The following is a 22,404-nucleotide window of genomic DNA, read 5'->3' as shown; positions in this document are numbered from 1 at the left end:
GAGTGAGCATGGTTTTACGCCGCTTTTTGCAACATTCCAGCAATACCACTACACATTTTACCCTCATGGGGAATCGAACCCAGGTCATCGGCGTGACGAGCTAACACTTTACCCACTGGGTTACCACCACCGACCCAATGTTTCAGCAAATGTGTATAATCAGTATATATGTATATTTTCTGATGTTTTCAGTGATTATGTATATTACTGATTCCGTCAGGGATTATGTATCTTTACATATTTACTGACATCTACACTGATTCATTGTACATATTTACTGAATTCGAAATCAGTATCTGTTTTGCTTGTCCACGTTATTAATGAACGAACATGGTCAATTTGATCAATATACATATATCAATATAGATAATTTAGTTACTGATACGTATGTACGGTAACATAAAATTTTACATAGAGCAAAACCGAGTTGAATCGAAAATACCGTATTCGGCACGGTTTTTTTCTGAGCTCGTTTATCTCTACAAACAGCAACGCGTTACTCCGAACGATTTCACAGTTCGACTTAACGGGGTTCGAATGAATGTCTTAAATGTGTTATTATCGTCAAACAAAGTTGACCTTCAAGATGAAATTCGTATTCTTCTTGGCAATTATGCAAAAGGAAAACTGATATCTATGCCCAGGTCAAAACAGTTGCCCCTGCTATGCCCGGCAGATCTGACAGTCTGTAATTTAACGAATTAGTTCAGATCTGCAAGTAGTCACACATATTTGCGAAAAACGAAAAATGATCGACTAACATGTATTTGATGAACGAACTAAATTTCACTGTCGGCTTTTATTGTCAGTATATTTATTTGATATATAATTGTTTACAAATCGCTTGAAATGTTTGGACCTTGGAATTACAAATATAATCTAAACCTTTAAAAACAGGGAATGGTTTTCAGGTCAAATCCTTTCAAAATAGATAACATTATCTTTCGTCGATTTCAACAAAGTAGTATGTGTGAGGAAGAAAGATAAGAAACCGTCTGTGTACTATCATGTCTCGAATTCACGAGAAATATCAAAGCAAACCACTAATTTTCTTCTTGCTTTATTGAATCTTAAGAAATGTCCATGATATGCCAACGCTGTTGGAAGTGTTAAGAAGAATTTATTAATATAACCGAGAGCTTGATATGTCTTCAGTATGCGGTAAATTGCTACCAAAGAAATGTTTTGGTAAGGCCCCTTTGGCCCAAATTATCTTTACTTATATAAATTAGAAATCTTTAGGAAAGTTATCAGTAGCATATCCATATAAATAAATACAAAGCTTTATTTGTGTAATTACATGAATATTTCAAACTTATGATAACAAGTGATATGATAAGGGACACTAGAACATTACAGGAAACACTTTATTAACACTTCAGCATGGGAAAAGCTTTGGCGCCAGCTGTTTTTCTGAAAAGCACATGATTGGTTGTTTGGATGTGTAACACCTCACTCAGCAATATTCCAACTATAGGGTGGCAGTCTGTAAATAATCAGGTGTGCACCAACCCAGTGATCAACATCATGAGCATCGATCTACGGAACTGCGCTACGATGACGTGTTAACCACGTCAGCTCGCTTTAGCACTTAAGTCGCCTCTTACGGCAAGCATGGACTGTTGAAAATAAATTCTTCAGTGTATATGCTGTCATTCTTCTCTCACATGGTTCACTTAGTTTTCTGTAGAAAGTTCTCATCCTTTCACTGAACCATTCCTGCATGAATATGTGCAGTGTGCACTTTGTAAGCCTAGGAAGTAACATCTAGGAAAAAGATTTCGTATGAAATGCGTCTTTGTATTTCTACTGCTTAAACATAACATTATATACCAGAGCCTTGCAGGATTGGTACATACCATATTTGCTTCGTTGATTGAGTCAATGCTATCCACGTATAACATAACCTCGATATCTGTTGCCGTTTCTGAAAACAACAAAACATAAATGAGTGTGGTGATTTAAAACAATAACCATATCATCACCAAACACATGGTCTGCTATTTGGCGCAAGACTCTACATAAGAACAGTGCGCACGGCATTATACATATGTGTCTGGTCAACGGTTCTTGTGTCCATGCAAATTGTATTCTCATGTCCCCAGGGTGAATACAACCCTAGCTGCCTGTTACCAGTATCTAGCTAGAGTATCTATGTCCATATAGCTTAAAGAGAAATGACATATTTTACCTCAGTGCGTCATGAACAGTCTCACTGGTGGAATAGAGTGAGTGAGTGAGTGAGTGAGTGAGTGAGTGAGTGAGTGTGCACTTAAAGCACCGCTCAGGTATTGTCCAGTGTTGTTCAGGGTACACCAGAAATGTCAGTTACACATTGTACCCGTTTTTCAAGTGTTGAACCCCCTAGACTATCCCACTTAACCTTTATGAATGAGACGGAAATCACATCATTCAGAAAAAAACAAAACAAAACAGTTTAATTCAAGATAATAATTACAGAAAACAGGGGCGATGACTCTCCCCTACACCACTTTTACTTTAATGATTTGACAACTAAATACAGGCGTGAGATAAACATACCCTTATTGAAATTACAATTAATTACACTTGTACATAATATGAAGATGACACAAGTCAGCTTCATTTTAGCCGACTGCCCCGCCTTTTCTGAAAGAGGTAGTTTGTTTGTTGTTCATCGCTCCACTCATCAATATTTCAGCCATTTTACGGCGATCTGTAAATACTAGTAAGTGTGTCTGGAACAGGCAATCCGGAGTAGCAGCATCAGTCAACGGATTTGGATACGATGACGTGTCAACCATGCTAGCAAGCCTGACCAGTAAAGCATGGGCTGATGGTAACCAATTCCAGCCCGGATCTTCAGGGTCCTGTTCTAATTTCAAGAATAATTCTTTGGTGTGAAAGCATGAAAACTGTCTTCGGCTAATCGTTTTGCACATGAAAAATATGTACATATGGACAGGGAAATCTCATCAATAAGAATTCCCAATCAAGCCAACATATATTTCTAAACATCGGAGGCAGCCCGTCGACAGTCGTCCAAGGCACTGTAATTCGCTTTGCCCAAAGTTGCGTGCCTTGGGTACGTATGGAATCTATAATTCTGGGTTCGAATCTCAGTTTGCCCCGACAATGTTTCCATGTAAGTCTGCACTTACGTGCTCGTGGCTTTCGCTGTGCTGTTTAATATGACATGAATATTGCTGAAAGCAGTCACTCATACAATTACTGTGACATCAGGGTCCGTGTTTCTCCAAATTTACAATGATGTGTTCATCTTTTGAAAAGGCTTAAAATAAATTTGGTTGCGCTTTTCCAATAGTGCTATCAGCAAGACGTTCAAGAATCATGCAGACTAAATTTTCAACTGCACCTTATTTTATTTGGTTGCAGTAAAGGCTACCTTGTTCTTACACATGACCCATAGTTTCACAAAATCATTGCACTCAAAGCACTCAAAATCCACAGAACAAAATTAGAAGGAATGCATGCTCTTCAAATCAATGTACATCACTTCTAATGTAAAAACACCTAGGAATAAAATATTAGTAATAAAAAACGCATTAATTGATCGAAAAATTTGAACAATTCCAACAACTAGGTGCAGTTTGAGTAAAATATGCTAACGTAATGGTACATTTCCTCTCAAGAGTTCCAGATCGTACAAGACCCTCGACGCCCGAAAGGAATTCAATTGGAAGCCGACCAACATCAGGGTTTTACTGAAGGATTGATGGGAGGAACTGTGTAAATTTCATGAAGGGTTCCAGATGCCTATAATTGCTACACTATTCAAAAAATAATATCAGCTTCATTTTTTACTGTCAGAATGATGTATAACAGCAGGGATCAGTATCCTATTATACAAGAAGCATTGACACCCGTAGAAGAAATGCTGGATATATGTCAATACAGCCGATCAAATCCGTATGGTACCTTTTGACGTATTGATATCCAATGTTGCATCAATTACACCTTTAAGAAGAATAAGGATCGGCGTTATTAGCCGTGTGGGTCGAGTCGACATGAATAACGCAACCGGATGTACCTCTGATTTATGTACGTGGCTGTTTACCACTTACAAAGCCTGGACTACCAGATACTGTATGAGGCAGAAAGCCGCACTACCTTCCTATCTTAATGTATGTGAAGCTCTAGTGGCCTTTGTCTTGCTTATTATTACGTGTTTTTGGCTGACATATTTGGTGCCGGTGGCTAACAGTCAATTCAGAAACGTGTACTGTTACTGGGGGAGGGGGAGAGAGACATTTCACAGTAGCATGGGAACTGCCCAAAGCAATTCAAACAAGACCGGCGTTCTTCAACGTCTGTTTAGAAAAAACATTCAACACTTCATTTTACGGTGGATTAGCAAACCTAAATTTGAATTACCAATTACATGATTTTTTAAGAATGATAAATTATCATCCCACACATCGTGTAAGCCAGCTGGTTGACATGCGTTATGTTTCACCCCAATTCCAAAGTTCTTAAGAAAACATTCAGAATTCTGCTGATTGATTAAGATATTTTGGACAGCATGGCTCCTGCAAGCTCTTAAAAGAAACAATAAGTGTGGGGATGTATTTTACAAGTGAGCGAACTGGACCACAGCTGGTAAAAGTGAAATCCCTGGGAATAAATGCAATTTCAAACATTTGGTGTACTTCGCCACCTGCCTTAGAGGCCGTAAGGCAGTTGTCTTATTTAACAAACTCCAATGACCCTACGTTCCCGTGAGCTTGCACCAAGTTCTAATGCCAGAGCGTAAGAAGTTAAGGCAACATTCGTCCACACACTGTATCACCACGCGGCTCTTCAACTGCATTTCAGTAACCTCAACATTAAAGACTAATGCTCCACTAAGCTCAATCAACTGTGTAAACATCTTCTGCTTTCTAAACTTTCCCCTTTGATTTGTACATCTCTGGCTTCCACGCCTTTCCTAACAGGCTTTATATGCTTACTGCCTAGTCAATTATTTAAATTATGTTGTTTTCTATGTAACATTCAGCATATATCCATCCTCTGCAAGCCCATTTTACATGTCTGCTTAGCAACAGTGTAAAATTCTGTAGGGAAACGTCGCACTCACGAAACAAAAGAGGGTATCCATACTAAAAGAAGTTGAATTGTTGGAAATCATCAATGAACCATTGTAAACATTTTAATTTAAGAAAAACACACATTTTAACATTGTTCATGTAAGTTGGGCATGATTTGTTTTAAGCATATCCATTCTCTTGAATAAATATGTTTAAATCGAGTCAAATCCATATTAGAGAATAAATGTTAAAATGGATTATTTATCTTAATCTAAAATCTTTTATCTAAAATATTATCGTCAAGAATCCCGACGCAGCAAACATATACATATACATCTGACTATCAGTACGATTTTACTACAAAAGCGATACAATGTTAAAATGAAAGTAACCTCGATCATATTTTTAGTGAAGCTCCTGTTTCTATATCCTCTCATGACTGACATATATGCATGGGTAAAACTTTCAGAGGTTAAGTTGTGAAGCAAGGCTGTCCGAAACCCTTTTACAAACTTTCCGTTTTATAATTTGCACGTGACGTAGTTGAAACTTAAAGGCCTGGAAGTACGAACGAGTGCAATTCCATGAAGAATCATTGCCTAGGAAACACCAGAGCCCTTTGCCCTGGTGCTTGTTAAATCTATTTTGGACTTGAATCGGGGGGATTATGGCAGCCCAGCAACTCAAGGTGTTATAGTTGTGTTCCCACATACTACAGCCTTTCAGGCACGTTGATAACATCAACGCGGAGATAGAAACAGAAGAACTGGAAGGGTCTGGTGTTTGAGACAGATGACTGCTGTTGACTGCAACAAGCGGTTACCTGAGTTATAGTTCGGGGGCGTGTTCTTGACATCCTGGTCACCTGTTTTGGCGGTGTTCAGAAGTAGTTCCAAAAGTTGGGATCTGAAAAATAACAATAACATTTGTTGAGAATTGTTCAAATGTGATGCTCAAGCATGTAACACACAGACAAGCACTGGCATAGTCCAAACTTTTGTAATGTTTCGGAGGCGGTACGAATTTGCTGTTCGATTTCGATTAATTTGTTGTTCAGGGTGTTGTGTACACAATCTTAACGACTACATTAAGTCTATGTTAAGGTAGTGGAGTTACGGTCACATTTATGCTTAGATCGTCATATCTGTGACCGCAAGAGGCGACTTACGGGATCATATGGCCAGACTCGCAGATTTGACTGCCACATATCATCGATACATAGCTCGATGTTCATGTTATTGATCACTGGATTGTCTGGTCTAGTCTCAATTATTTACAGACCACCACTTTATAGATGGGATATTGCTGTGTGGTCGCGAAACATAAAATATCAGCTCTGCGTCCACGTGGCACGTAACGAAACCTATGATTGTGGGTTCGAATCCTTGTTTGTTCTGATAATGTTTGTCTGTCCCAACCGTGCATGTGGGCTACACCAAGGTAATATACGTATATGACATGAATTACTACGGGTCTCCCTCCCACATCAAGATCACGAGTAACAATGCTCATAACAGAGTTGAAGCCAACTCACTCACTCACTCAATCCACCAGCATACTCCAACTTAGTCCTTTGTCTCATATCAAGCCCATAGGGCCGTGATGTAACAGGACTTCTGTTCCCTCACTCACTCCAGTCTAGCCCAACCTTAGGATACCACATGTACATTATTACGAATAAGTGGGTTACATGTAAGTGTTGTTTTCTCATTAACTGTGATTAGCATAGATTAGATAACCGTGGGTAGCATATAGGTTAAACAGTTCACCCAAAATGCTTCGTTTCGTGTTCAAATCCCCATCTTGGCATACTGTATGTGAACGCCATTTAAACGTTGTCTCGCTGTATTATGGATTCTAAGATGCTTCGGTGAAAGATCAAAGGCGCCGACAATACTTTGTCATAATGTGCACTTTTGCATTACGTCACAATGTGTTGACGTCACTGCGCCATTCCAGTTTGCCCCCTCGTGATCAAACTTTTTTGCATTACGTCACAATGTACCGACGTCACGATGGATGTCAGTTGCCATCGCCTCGTACAGCCTCCCACAGTAAACTGCTTCGTCGCTTCCTGTTTCTTGGTTTGCAGTTGCATCACACAGCTAACATCACTGGTGGAAACATTACGTTTTCCGAAGGATAAAATATCTCATAGCTCGACTCAAAACTTTACAGAGACACGGTAATGTTTGCAGTGTTTACATTCCCACAATGCAATCGTGGAATGTCGCAAGATTTGTCAGCTTCAGTTGAATGTACTGATCTAAACTTTCGTTGGTAGTAGAAATGAGACGGTCATATTGCCTTGTGTGATTTAAGAGAATCACAGACGTAATTAAAATGGTCTAGAGAAGATATTTAACCCGAACATAAACCGTCACCAAGCTGTTCATCATTTGTTTTTCGAGTAACGTTTGTCTTAACGTAGGGGGCTGACACGTCAAAAGAACAACGCGTCAGTTAGCCCTGTGCGAGGATTCTTAATTTAGCTCACAGACGCCGTCCTTTGTTTTCTGCCATAGATCAATCGAAAACAGGCTTAGAAATTATTAAATACGGCATCTTAGAAAAGAAATACAGTTCGTTCTACCACCATGTATAGTGTAATAAAGCACACTTTCTCCCTGAACTATTATAGTTAAAACAAGCGTCCTCGTTCTAAGCTACTTAATTTCTAACCAGAAAGGTTCAGCAAAACTCTGAAAACTCTGCAAAATTGGTTATTACACATATGTACCTGCTTATTGTGCACGAAACATTTCTAGCGTTCAAATACGTATACATCAGAGATATTCTGATATATCTTGGAATGAAGTAATTGAGACATGTATTTGACAGGATGAATAATAAAAATTTACGCTGTTACATTAAAATAAAACCTAAATATTGTCATTACGGAAACTGATGTTACAATAACGTCGCTTTCAGCGAGACCGATTAGACGTAACGTCGTAATGATTGAAAAAAAGACAATTGTAGTAGATTTTTATGAACCTGATCAAGAGCCGGGTTATCAGGTCGATCATTAATATGGTATGAATAGCTCTGATAAAAGGACGGCACTGAGTCTCGCGAGAGCTTGACCATGTAATCATTCCATCTGTTTACGGCGTTCAGAATGACCTTTGTGAACTCATTACTCAATGTGAGGCCGTAGAGAATACATTGCTACTACTAAAGCATAGATAAGCGATGACCATGAAAGGGAAATTGATGCGTAAACTCATAAAAGGAAAAGGTAAAATGATTTGATTAAGGTGGGATAAAGCGTTCCCACCAACTGACGTTTCAATATACGTCACCTAGCCTCACTGGAACATCATAGCGTTTTTAAGAATGTTTTGCTCACAAGTCCACGTTACTATCTTCTATCTACTATCTTTCATTTGATTTCCTTCTTTCATGTATGCCTAAAACTAATTCTAACAGCAAGGTAGCGTTTCCATTTTTATTAATCCATGTGTAATGACTTCGTTTATAACTAACCTCTGGATATTACGAACTGTTCCGGATACGTGCTATATATTTACGGTTATATCGGAGTAACATTAGGGGTCTTTTTTCGTTCTGTGTAGCCATAATTTTCAAGTAGGATTTCTCGTTTCTGTACAAATGTGAATAAGTTAGTTAACATTACAATTTCGTATTTCAGATGTCTCTGAATCTCGCTAGGGCGACAAAGGATTGCAAAGTCACATCACTTCATATATCACTTATAATAGATGTTTAAATACAGAAATGACGTTTCACTCTAATCGATAGGCGGTTCCGAGGAGTGAGGATGTGGGCATGTGCAGTGGTGTTCACCTCCCCATCCCCCTTTCTCCTGAAAGTTTCTTAAATGACCACTGACACTCTCGTTGAAATGGGTTAAAATGAACGGTGCGGCTCCCTAACTCCAAACGCTGTAGCCATCCCGTTTCCTGTTTATCTACGTGGACATTATCTGAAACGAAGTTCCCGGTTCCTGGTCTCCCTTCTGCAATGAAGTTTTATTTTCACCTCCATTACTCGACACAAGCATGCTCCAGCAGTTCAGTTTTTTCAAATAAGTGAAATGTTATTCTCATCCATTGCATTTGTACCGCATGTCATATTGTAGCATATTGTATTGTATTTGTCTTCATGGGTTTTTAATATATATCTCTACTTTCAGCATGTAATTTAAATCTGAACAAATCTTTTAAAATTCTGAAGGCGTATTATACCAGTGTATAATTTTAAGCCATACATGTATATACATAGTCCAACGTTCTGATACAAACACGGCGTACACATCGTTGGCTATGTTGACCAGACAAGTATTTGCCTGTCTTCACGAATTGGCCTGTCTAAATGAGAAAATGGGATGAATAATCTAGTAACACTTTGGACAGCACCCTTTGCCCTATATCCCTCTGCATTCACACATGACAGACAGACATTATCCACGAGTATGATATAGATGATGAAAAGGAGAAACGAATGCCTGCCAGGATACGGGTCAGGTCTCAGGTCTTCTCCCGGACACAGATGAGGCGTTTATCGTGGAAAGAGCTATAACTCAGCGGACGATTGGACATTTGTCACATCAAATCGACATCGCTTACTGCTACAGTAATACGAAGAGCCCTCGTCTTAGACGCTGCTGGCAGTGAGGATGAGCTGTGTGTTGTTCTTTAGTTACCTTGGAGCACGTTAAGGATAGTAGGGTAGCCTAGTGGTTGAAGCGTTCGCTGGCCACGCCGAAAAATCGGGTTCGATTGCCAATATGGGTACAATGTGTGAGATACATTTCTGGTGTCCCCCGCCGTAATATTGTTGTAATGTTGTAAACAGCGGCGTAAAACCACATTCACTCAACTCACTCTCTGCAGCTTGTTAGCATCGTGTGAGGACAACACAAAGTGATGGAGGCCTCAGATGGCTGCTACATTTGCGGTCTGCAGATAATCGAGTCTGGACCAATTCAGTGATTAATAGCATGAGCATCGATCTATGCAGTTGGGATAAGATGATATGCCACGTAAGTCGGGGGTGGCCACTCGAACTTGTTAATCATGGGTTGCTGGATACCAGTTCTAACCCGGACCTGGCTACTGTGTCTCATGCCGGCTATGGTGCCAAAAAGCCTTTTATGAAATACTGCTGGACTGAAGTCTTTTATTTGAAGTCACGCTCACAAGGCTCTGGTACAGGCAGCCCTATACAGTTGGCCCCTGAGACGATCCGACCTCCGTGAATGCGGGAACCACGGTAATCATCCGATGATACGTAAAACCTCTAGAGGAATGAATGAAAAAGTATATTTTTATGAAGAGAGGTGTGATTGAAGGCTGAACAGACGTATATCTCATTATGTTATTGTACAGAAGATAGTTAAGCCCAACGCTGAAATCTTAAGCTAAACACCAGATGTGGCAAAAATATCTGGCCATTTCCCATTTGTATACACATTGTAGCCCTCGGGATATAAACTCAGATTGCTTTTAAAGTGAACGGAGTACACACAAAATGTGAGATTACATCTAATTGAATACGCGTTCATTTAGCGAGATAGCTAGTTCACGAAGTCATGAACTGAGCTTCTCGTGTGTTATATACCCTTGCGGATGTGTACTAAGAACGAAAGCATCAAATTTTACATGGAACGGAAACTGTGTTTTGCAGGTGCACCTTGTACACAAATTACCTGAAATAAACATGGAATTGTTCAAACTTCCTGTGATAAGGATTTTCATCAGCACGGAATATTGCCTTGAGCAATCTGATTCTGTTCAAAGTCAATAGTCACAAACACACTCAAAGTTAAGTCAAGTAATCATCTGAAACCACAAGAGAAAGAAGCAATAAAGCAGAATGGGGTACAGACACCAAACTACGTTCTGTCACTGACGTGTCCAACTAGAAAATGACTCCCAAACATGAACTTGTGAGTAAGTGAGTTTAGTTTTACGCCGCACTCAGGAGTATTCCAGCTATATGGAGGCGATCTGTAAATAATCGAGTTTGGGCCGGACAATCCTGGGATGAACAGCATCAACATCGATCTATGCAACTGGGATACTATGACATGATGATACTATGACCTTTCAAAAGTTCAGTGGTATGTAATATTCAGGAGTGTCCTCGGGATTCACAAATATCTCGGACCATGTAAATCTATGCTTTGTTGTAGAGTTAGTGAATTTAGTTTTACACAGGACTTTTATTCCAGCAATGTGATGGATCAACCAGACAATCCAGTGATCAACAACATGAGCATCAATCAATGCAAAAGGGGTATGATGACGTATGCCAAGCAAGTCTTCGAGCCTGACCATCCAATCCCGTTAGTCCCCTCTTACGACAAGCATGGGTTGTTGAAGACCGAGTCTAACCCGGACCTTCAAGGGTCAAACTTTACTGGAACATTGAAATTTTTCAATGTTAAAACTCCGATCAAACCTTTGAGGAAGAGTTGCAGTACGGTCTTAAAAATCTTCGCGAAAAAAACTTCTTGTCTGTACCTTGTCTGTAGCTGTGAAATAGAGCAGTACTACTGGAATAATACCTGAGAAAAAGGGAAAGTTAACTATTATAAGGTTGAGGACCTGTCATCATGCCTCGTGGATAATGTTCTTGTTTGTTTTTCCCCCATCAAACTGGATCTTTATGGATAGCTAACATTGTGATGACAGATGGGTTGAAGCAGAATCTAATAGGATGCCTGATGATGCCGGACTTCTGCCACAGCTGACATACAGCATGAGTTATTTGGTAAAATGTCATGTGACCCTGCGTGCACAGAATGGATATGTTGTACTGTGTCTGTGGAAAGTAGACACATTTCAGGCGAGGCACCAAACCTTGGACGAGAGCTGGCTGGGATGGAGTGTGTGTAATTAAATTATGTTTCCCCTTTTTTTCAATTTGAGCATTCTGACATCCTGACAAAGCCCACTCTTGAAGACATTCCAAGGGTTCTTTAATTCTGTTTGCGTATGCATTGTCATTGCATCGGTTGCATCCATAATTACTTTAAACTCGACCAGATAACAGACAGTATACGACATGTTAGGTCAGATCAGTGACTAGTCGATGAATACTGGTAACTAACGACCGTTCAAACTGTGAACAACAGAAACATGGCCTGTTGTTATTGTTGAAAATATTGAAGGAGCCTTCAGGAAAACCGGTTTTGTGATGGAAAACTACTTATACTTACGTATAAAGTGTATGGTATAAATATTTCAAAGGAATATGAAGGCCACTACTCTCATGTTGTATCTGGCTGTTTGTACAGCTTGTCCAAATACTGACGACGAGGACAAACAATCGTTCTTGAAGGAGAGGCTTCAATGGTATAATTTACCCCTTGTCGTCACCTTGTGACGACCGTCGGGCTGACAGAATAGGTACCAAACCAATTTAACTACCATATTCACAACAAAAGCCTCACATCCATCTCATTTGTCCAAATGACACCTATAACTTTTCTCAATGTTTGTCCTTTAGGTTTGTCCTCAAAGTGCGTCTGTCATTTCCTTCAGAATCGGTACTGATAGGTGCTAGCTAAATATTGTGGCCAAGGGAAATCAGTGTTTCCTTTTCCGAAGGACCTACAATTCTACCCCAAACACATAAACATATTTTAGCGCATGATGACAGACGTTGAAGGTTCCGTGTTTGGAGATGCGTGTTATCTGCCTTACCAACTAAGAGCTTGACTGCAGCAACGCTTCCGTGTTTCAAGGGATGTTCCATATTATATAATCTGACAGCACAGACGTCAGAGCCTCTGTAAATATCCGGATGGCTTCTCGTACACTTGATTACTTCGCCAAAGAACGTATCCTGCAGCAAGGGTCTTCAAGACCTTGGGCCAACATGGTACTAACTTTAAATACAATCACCCAATTTTGTTAAAGTGAAATATATTTTAGAAACGTCTCTAAGCTAGATCTCATCATGCAAACATCCAGACTCAAAGAGGGCTGTTTGTAGGATGAACCCCACAGCATGTACAATGATTATCAGTTATATTTGCAGAATTAGTATCTTGAAGATTTGCAATATAGTTAAGACTGACTGCAACGGTTTTTGTTTAGTGCAGGTGTTCATTTCGCATTATTAGCATGAGGATAGCACTAAAGGTTTAAAAGTAACAAATAATCGACATACATGCTGATATAGTCTTGACTCAAATATTTTGGAATATTTGTTTATCACGCAATGGTTTTGGATATATCTACTTGGTATTCCGGTCTATCACAGAGTTTTGCTAGGCACGATATCCATATTTCTGAAACTACTAAGAAACTAAATATTTTTTTATATAAAATCCCTAGCAGGGATAGATAAATGAAGTCTAAATATACATCATATATAAGTAGAAAGAGTGACTGACTTTAGTTTTACGCCGCATTAGCAACATCTTAGTAATGTCACCGTGGAGGAGGAATGGTTCTCCCACACTGTACTCATGTGTAGAGCAGAACCCGAGGAGTGAAAGCTTTACCACTAGGCTACATCACCACCCATACGTAAGAAGTATAAATTATTTAGGATAAGAATTCACGAAGTAAGGAGGAGACAAAACTTGACTCAATTCCAGCCATCGAGAAGTCGTAGGTTACGTAAAACCATTAATCGTAGACTGAGAAAGAAATTTCCACCGTAGGCTGTCGAGTCGGTCTGTGACACTCAAACACTTTGATTGACGCTCAAGGGTCTACGTCTTGATCTGTCTAATCCCTGAAATTACTTCATATCCATCCCTTGTGATGGCAGACAGAGCCTGAAGCGGTAAGGATCCCATTTTGACGTGATGTGATACTGAGTAACACTATTACCGATGAGGCCGCAACAAATCCCTGAGCTTAACACTCCTGTTGAGCTACTGTGGTCTTGATATGTATGAAAAGTTCAGTAGCGCTTGTTTAATTGAACATCATGCTCCAAGACATAAACCCTAGACGTATTCATCCCGTGGAATAAGACTGAATTTATGTCAACGTTCATTACGATCACTTGTGACGTCGCCATAACATTTAAGTCCATTGCCATGCGAGAGTCGACAGTCAGTTGCAACTGCCCATGGCTGCATGTTAAGGGCGTCCACTACATACTGGTTACTAGTACTTCTCCTGCGATAGTATGGCTATAAATATTGCAGCATTATCATAAACATGTTGCAAAGACATAAAACGACTCCCGTTTGAGAAGGTTCCCTGCATCTACAGCTCATTACCACTCAAAACAGATAGTTAAGTGTTTGAACAAAGTAATCAAAAATGTTAGCTTGACAGGTATACATAAGTGCATAAAATAAGCAAACATACATAACTTCCTTGGTTTGCTATAATTTTGCAGTGATATCCAATGACTGCCGGGCAAAGCGGATACATCTATTTTCAATAGTCGCTAAAATGAAACAAACAAGAAATGGTCATGCAATGCTTGCTGATGATATATATGTTTTTTTCTGTAACACTGCCCTCAGCTACATTCCAGCTTAAGGCGGCGGTCTGTAAATACTCGAGTCTGAACTAGACAATCCAGTGATCAACATCATGAGCAACAATCTACGCAGTTGAAATACCATGACATGTGTCAATCAAGGCAGCGCGCCTGACCATCCGATTCTGTTTGTCGCCTCTTACGAAAAGCATGGACTGCCTAAGCCCAGTTGTATCCTGGGTGTCCACGGGGTCTAATGATGATATATTTCGCTTTGGCTTCATAGCTATGCTTTTCACCTTGCCAATCTGTTGACGTCTTGAAAGTGTGTAATATATTTGTCAAATCAAATCTTCAAGTGTATACATTCTTCTGTCCTGCTTAGTTTATAGACTTTAATTACGGAAATATAACTGGATTATAAAAAAGTTGACTATTATAAACATTGGATTAGGCTAAGATTAGAATTTTACCAACAATGTTGATGACCAATTGCCATGCGAGTAAGAACAGCCTTGACATTTCAGTTATAATATAGCGAGTTGAGAAATTATCTTCCCTCAGTTTGCCAAATGGGTGCACAATGTTGTGAATCGAGTACGATAGTTCACTATGGACCTAAAAAATAACTGTTGAGGACGTTCACGGTATTCTGTTCCTAACCTACAAAACACAAAAGAACAATGCTAAACGAACCTGGGCCCACTTGCACAAAGCAATCTTAGCGCTACTACGACTATCTTAAGCCTATGTTGGAGAATGGGAATTATAATCATTGTAGCACTAAGAACACTTTGTGCATGTGAGCCCAGGACAAGAACCTCGTAATGTTACAGTGTAGCTTTAGGAATGGTTTATCGCTAAGAACTGCACCTTAAACCCAGAATTTGCCTCGCTTACACGTATCAAGTAACTGTCAGTATTTTGATGAAACAGCAAGATGTCGTGGCAATCATATGGCATCATTTTGATTCCACCGATGATCATTGATCTCACATTGTACCCATAGGGGTTATCAAACTGAGTCCAAACAGCATGAGGAACATACACGCAAAATGTTGCATATAAAAACACACCCACCCACAAACCCGTAAAAGAACCTTAACGAATACAGATACGAGATTCTGTACAACAACTGACCAGTGTGTACAAACGAAATGCAAAAATGACCTCCATTCGAAAACCGACAAATCCTTTTGTAGGACATTGCCTTCCCTCAGTCTACGAGTAATTCTGAGTAATTCCAGGCTCCCTTCATCACCAGCCTGATGGCTCCCCATGGTAATATCAGGAGAACTGGCAGAAGATGCCACAACCTTCAAGTATCGCTTGTACTGCGTTAGGTAACAAGTAGGCTTTTATGTACATGCTGGATCCTGGCCAAGATGGAAATTTTAAAGCACGATGTGAAACATTACCCTTTATTACATGCATTTTCCTACTTCATTTGGTTCTGACGAGGAGTTATAACCGTGGTTTCATTCCCGTTACCTCATAAAACATGTAAATGTGGGGTAAACGCAGTGTAATTTTTGCAATTACGGTTTTGGTCTTAAAGACGCATCTGACACTCATTACAACATTTTAGCATTGGTGTAGTTGCTGTATATTTCAATTTTAAATTTGCTTAATCAAAAATGATTTTATTAAGACTATGTTATTGTGACTTTTACCATCGCAATATTCTTTAGTTTTAGTAACATCATTGATCACCTCAAAACATATTCTTTAAATTTGTCTAGCATCCAACACTCATTATCATAAGAGATACAATTACCTTTCTTTTACTTCTGGCACGTGTTTCAGGAGTATTTCAGGTCTAGCGTGACTAGCCTTTGCATGTGTTTATGACGAGTGTCGCCAGTGAGGCAGAATACGCTTATTTTTCACAAACACCTAAAATCATTACTTTTTTATAACGACGCATAAAACTGCTCTAGATAAAGACGTAATCGTACACTCGACTCGACAGGTGTTTTTCAGGTTAATTGACAAGCCTCCGCATGTGTTTATGGCAGGTGCCACAATGAGACAGGATACGCTTACCTTTCACAAACACCTGCTATCATCACTTTTTGACAATGCGTTACATATATGCTCAAGATATGGTCGTAATCGTACACTCGACTATAATGTTGCGGGTGTGGAAAGGTGTTATCGCTTTTCTGCAACACTCTTTGAACAAAAGTTAAGATACATCATTGTTCAACTGTTGAGGGATGTACACATGGGATGCAAGCCGTAGACGTTTAACACGGTAGTCGCACACCATGCTGAAGAAAAACACCGATTCGACTCTATGATCGGCTCCAGGTGTCTAATCCGTACAGCTTCTTGGTCCACGCTAGCAAAAACTGAACTGACACATAAATCTGCTTTCTGAACCTCTTCAATAATGTCAACATAATGTCATGTCAATACGACCAGATAGTTCATATCAATGTTAGTCTATTTAACTTGGATTCGAATCGTAACACATTTGAAGCTAAAATGAAAGAATTAGAATACCAGTTAAGAATGTGTCTTCAAACGGGAATGAAAACTAGATAAATATTACAGTCGTCAAATAATCACAACGGGTGGCAAAACAATTGTTTCGTGCGGAAACGCTGTCTATAACTGCTTTTTAAGACGTATTCATTGTCAATATTTGAAAAAGTATAGTTGAAATGAAAGGCTGGATAGATCCGATTATGGGAGCAAATATACTTAGGTTGTTGAATAGGTATTCGAACTGTGATTGAAACAGACAAGTTGATCATGCTATTTTGTGTGCTTGTAGTTATTGGGTACTAATGAGTAGCAGTTACATAAAACAGTTTACGCTATATAACGGATGTGCATCTGCCAACAGAATGGGAGGACTTCGATTCGATATCTACCCGGCCGAGTCATACCTGAAGACGTTAAAAGCGTTCAAAGAAGGTACTTGTTGTTTACCTGAAGTTTAGTATAAATACTCGATCTCGGCGTCTCTCTCTCTCTGTCTCTGTCTCTCTCTCTGTGTCTCTCTCTGTCTCTCCCTTCCGTTCCTCAATCTCTCTCCATCTCTCTTTTTCTTTTCCACTCTTTACCACTCGTCTTCTGTCTCTCTCCCTCTTTTTCTATCTACCGCTCTCTATCACTCATCCCCTCTGTATTCCCTTTCTCTGACTCCCCTTTCTCTCTATCCCTCTCTGTCCCTCTATACCCCTTGCCCTCTCTCCCTCATTCTGTCTCTTTCTCTTCCCATCTTTACCACTCTTTGTCTCTGTCCTTTCTCTCTCTCTCTCTCTCTCTCTCTCTCTCTCTCTCCCTCTCTCCCTGACAAACCACCACACACTGTCGTTTTACGTTTCAGGTGACTATAACATCCACTACCTTATTTATAGTTACGTATCATAAACCGTCTACAAATATATTGATCGTCCTCAGTGAGAAGACCAGAAAAGGACAACACGCTCTAAAAATGTTCACTGATGATAGCAGCGTGTAATCATCGCTTCAAACATACACTTGTGTAATACTTGTCTGTTCAAGTGACACCACTTCAAATAGCCAACCAACAGCTGAAACAAACGTTTTATTTTCAGGTCCGCTGGTCCACGCATCTTTCACGTCCTATAGGTTTAATCGACGAATCTGGCAGTTAATTCAGCAGGTGATAATGGCTTAGGCACATACTCTGCACCTCCATTAAGGAACTTATATTTGAATAAATGACGTACACGAAGAAGTTGCAAAGCTATTTTTGTGGGATATTATATAAGGGTTATCGGAGCCAACGTGCATTTTTTTGAAGATATGACCACTGGTGCAAACATCACTAGTGTAAGCTATTTGCTTGCTTAGAAATTTGTCATCGCTAAAGAGTGGGAGTAACATTTTTATGAGCATGTTTCATTTTCGAACCGTGATCTAATTTTCTTGTCACCTCTGAGGTCGAGAACTTTTCAAATGCCACCATAATTTTTCAATGTTTATTTTAACTTTTTACTCCGTTTGGTATCGACGAAAGAGTTTTAACGTGTTCGACGTGAGAAGTCGGTGCTTGTTTCCTGGAGGTTGCTAATGAGCAATATATGTTATTGACTTAAATGTAACTTAAGGTTGTTCCAGTTGAAGGCTTGCACGCCAGGGCTGAAGTTTAAGTCAGTTCTAGATAGGATTTCATGCATTGATTTCCCCCTGCTAGATTGAACAAGACCATCAGAGCATTTCTTCCAGTAATTGATGAAACGTGTACATAAAGGGCGACCTTCGGAATGAAGGAATGCGTTTGTACTGACTTAACCAAATGTTCACAAACATCCAAAAGTTACTGGAAATACATAATATACTTCACAAGTAACTGAAACTTAGTATATTTCAGTTACGGCTCCCTGGTACCATTGTTGTAACGAGTTACAGTATCGAGTTCAGAGGATGTCTTTTGTGTTTATTGAAATAAACGACCCGAGCCCATACGAAACAGAGAAAAATATCTAGTCAAGATCTAGTCAAGTAATGAGACGTTCACTTTCCATTAAAACAACCCCAAAACAGTGTCTAACTCTGAAGATGCAACATATTGTATCGTTAGTTTCCACCTCTCTGGCATGCGAAGATTGTTAGGGACAGAATCTTATACCTTCATATGATTGTACGTTATGTCTACGTGTACCAGTGAATGCCCTCCGGATTAGAACCATGCAACCATATCTGGTCAGACTGACTGAGTATGGGTTTACGCCGATTTTAGCAATATTCCAGTGATATCACGGCAGGAGACACAAGAAATGGGCTTCACACATTGTACCCATGTGAGAATCGAATCCATGTCTTCGGCATGACAAGCGAACGCTTTAACTACTAGACTACACCATCTCCGCTGTGTGGTCAGAGGAGGCGACCAGATGGATTGAGTGATCAGACTCGATGACCTGGTTTATTGCATGCCATCATGCACCGATACTGTGGCTCGCTACTCATTACATTAACCATGTAATTTGCCTCGTGCATAGATGATTATTTACAGGTCTTTTCAACATATATGTGGTATTGCAGAGAACAGCGTTAAATAAAAGAACAAACAGACAAACAAAGCATGCTTCGGAACAATGCAGACCAGTGACAGTTATGTGACTGAGTATCATCGTACGCTTATGACTGCTCATAATAGTGATTATTGGTTTGTCTGATCTCGAATAAATTATATGAAGGCTGCCGTGATGCAGCAGGAATAGTGCGTTATGCTAAACAATAAACAATACACACTTCGAACAATACAGGTCGGTGAAAGTAACCTTGTGTGTATTCCATTGAAGACCTTCAATATCAACATGGACGGAGTGATCATACTTTTAGATTTTAGATTTATATAACTGCCTCTTATGTCTCTGCAATCGTTTGGTTGAAGGTATGTGTGGTTTCGTTCGAATCCAAAAATTGCACTAAGTTATATATTTCCAGATTTGTCACCATTACATCGGCGTGGTCAACTGCCGGCATCACCATCTCGCATCACCATCTCGCATCACCATCTTATAAGGATCAAATGGCGCGAATGGCAGACTCGTTTCGTTTGTCATTACACTCTTGCGGGTGTATCGATAAGTAATCACATTGTATCACTTACCAAATACCTTACTGTACTCACGTGAGCAAAAAGGAAACGGATTTAAACCTAGTATATTTTGGTTATGATGGTAATAATATTGAATTTCCAAAATACAACAAAACCATAAGTCATTTTAGTTTCGAAGTAGTAACGTTGGAAGGTGTACGAAAGAAATTGAAACTCAACTACTGCTAGACACATATTAGAGGATCCTGCGCACTAAACGCATTTGTGAGAAGAGAGATGGTACAACGAATTGGGCGAGTACACTTGGCTGCTACAGGTAGGTTGACGATTATGCACGTGCAATACATGCTAACCGTGACATGAAATCAACACCGCATATTCCTTCGAATGATAAGACTGCTATTTCAGACATAAGATACTGATATTCCACGCTAACCGTTAGTTAAGACGAAGACAAATAGATGATTGGGGCATTGACAAGCATTTTAGATATTCAACAATTTTGTTTAAAAAAAACCATTTGCTTCGTGAAATGGATCGGTGTTCCTAAGCATATTTGCTCAGTATATTGTGTTGATCCAATTCGTTAGGATTGTACCTGTTCCCAAATCGAGTGTGCTATAACAATTCATGCGTGAAACGCACGGGGAAAATGAACTTCTCGATATTTATCAGACAATCTGTCTCCCTCAAGTATGCAAATTGGGGTCATTTGTCAGGTCGTGGATCATCTTATATGTGTTTACCAGAAAAACGTTATGTACATGTAGAGGCAAGTATGTAATTGTAACGTGTAGACATATTGTGAATTAATTTTAGCCAAGCCTGGCGAATCGTCAACATGGACGTGAAAATGGAAGCAAATGTCTGACTATTCAATGGTCGATTCTCCGCTTTACATAAGGTCCATTTTTCAAATTCTGAATCTATCATTTATATTTCTGTTCACTTCGATTTTCTGTAATCCTACCAGATTTGACTCATCATTAGGAATATTAATGTGCTTTAAGGGCGCGGGAAGGGTAACAAAATTATTGTAATACACAAAATACTCTTGGCGGAATATTGATGTTCTGAGCTCAGCAAACTTTATGGTTTATGGTTTAATGTTCTAGCTGAATGTCGTTCTCCTAAATATCGGTGGTTGCTAATTTTGGCAATGAAATTAAACCTCTCCGCATTTTATGTCCGTAAAGTCTACATACAAGAATAAACGCTAAGCTCTGTGACGATGAAAGAGGCTGAGGTCGACTTCCTGATAAAGGGCACGCTGTGGTTACCAAATTAGGATTATACATGTATACCCATTGACAGATATTTCATATCATGCAACTGCTTCGTAAATACCGTATTTATAGAAACAAAACCTCCGCGGGACATTACATAGAGTTCTGGACATGGACATAGTCTAATGGTTAAAGCGTCCGATCGTCAAGCTGAACACCCGGGTTTGATTCCCCACATGCATCCTGTATACCCGGCAGTGATATTGCTGAGACACTGTATAAAGCGTCTAAACCCATACTCATTCACTCAAAGACCTCTGCTACAAATGGAACACGGAATCAGTTCCTTAGCTTCCACTATCCACTTTTAAGAGTTCGAATCAAAGAATTGCCACAAGGTGAGTCTTAGTTTTTACCCATGTTACACTAAGGTAAAACTCTGTTATATTTTTCAGCTTGGGGCTTTCTTGCAGTAAGCTGACACGGCGTATTACAGCCAAGTTTACAAGTGGTAAATCCATCTGTCATTAAATCCGGTAACCGGATGTAATGTTTCTCGTAACTACCTTTTCACATCCTATTGGAACCGTTGTTTACATCATTTTTTCCCAGTTCAATGAAGTCAGGTGATTCACGAGAGTGCTTCTTGTTTGGAAAAACCAATAGTGAAACACTGGTGCGTTGCTAACAAACACGGGTTCCAATGTTCTAACATTTACCATCTCAACATCAAAAGTTGATGGATCACTTTTTTACAAATAGAATGTAAATACCTTCAAAGGTAAACATGCTATCCAGCATTTCGAACTGCACAAACACTAAATTTCCATTTTTGTGATGTAGAAATTAAGATGCGTGACTTATGATCCCTCTTCATAAGAGTTCTTATCGATCAGTGGGCATTCAAGCAGACTGCACCGATGACAAAAAAAACAGAATAAAACACTAGCGTCACGACAGACAGGAAGAGGATGTGTACAGACAGCCATACAATGAAGCTTGACGCGGTCAATGTTGTGTATAGAATACACAGGCAGCTTCAGATATTTCTGTTTTTAACCTACACAACGAAGTTCGCCATTATAGATTAACTTTGCTGACTATGCATGTCTATATATCATATCCTTTGTTCCTTAATACATGTATTTGAAGTGACTACAGTCTTTATGGGGTGCGAAAAGTT

The 22,404-nt window shown here is 39.5% G+C and overlaps 1 protein-coding gene across 3 annotated transcripts in view; it reads right to left on the bottom strand.

Annotated features, from left to right (window-relative positions):
* LOC137274251 (glycine receptor subunit alpha-1-like) overlaps window positions 1-22,404 on the bottom strand; it is a 69,706-nt gene that overhangs the window by 9,173 nt on the left and 38,129 nt on the right. For all 3 annotated transcript variants that reach the window (XM_067807343.1, XM_067807344.1, XM_067807342.1), the window contains 2 exons: window positions 5,851-5,933; window positions 1,860-1,927 (listed from right to left, as the gene is read on the bottom strand). In XM_067807343.1, the coding sequence (XP_067663444.1) occupies window positions 1,860-1,927; window positions 5,851-5,933 (151 nt within the window). The remainder of the gene's footprint in view (window positions 1-1,859; window positions 1,928-5,850; window positions 5,934-22,404) is intronic.

The sequence above is a fragment of the Haliotis asinina genome, chromosome 2 (genome assembly GCF_037392515.1).
Source record: "Haliotis asinina isolate JCU_RB_2024 chromosome 2, JCU_Hal_asi_v2, whole genome shotgun sequence".
In the NCBI taxonomy this organism is placed as follows: domain Eukaryota; kingdom Metazoa; phylum Mollusca; class Gastropoda; order Lepetellida; family Haliotidae; genus Haliotis; species Haliotis asinina.
This window is presented reverse-complemented; position numbering and strand designations above follow the sequence as displayed.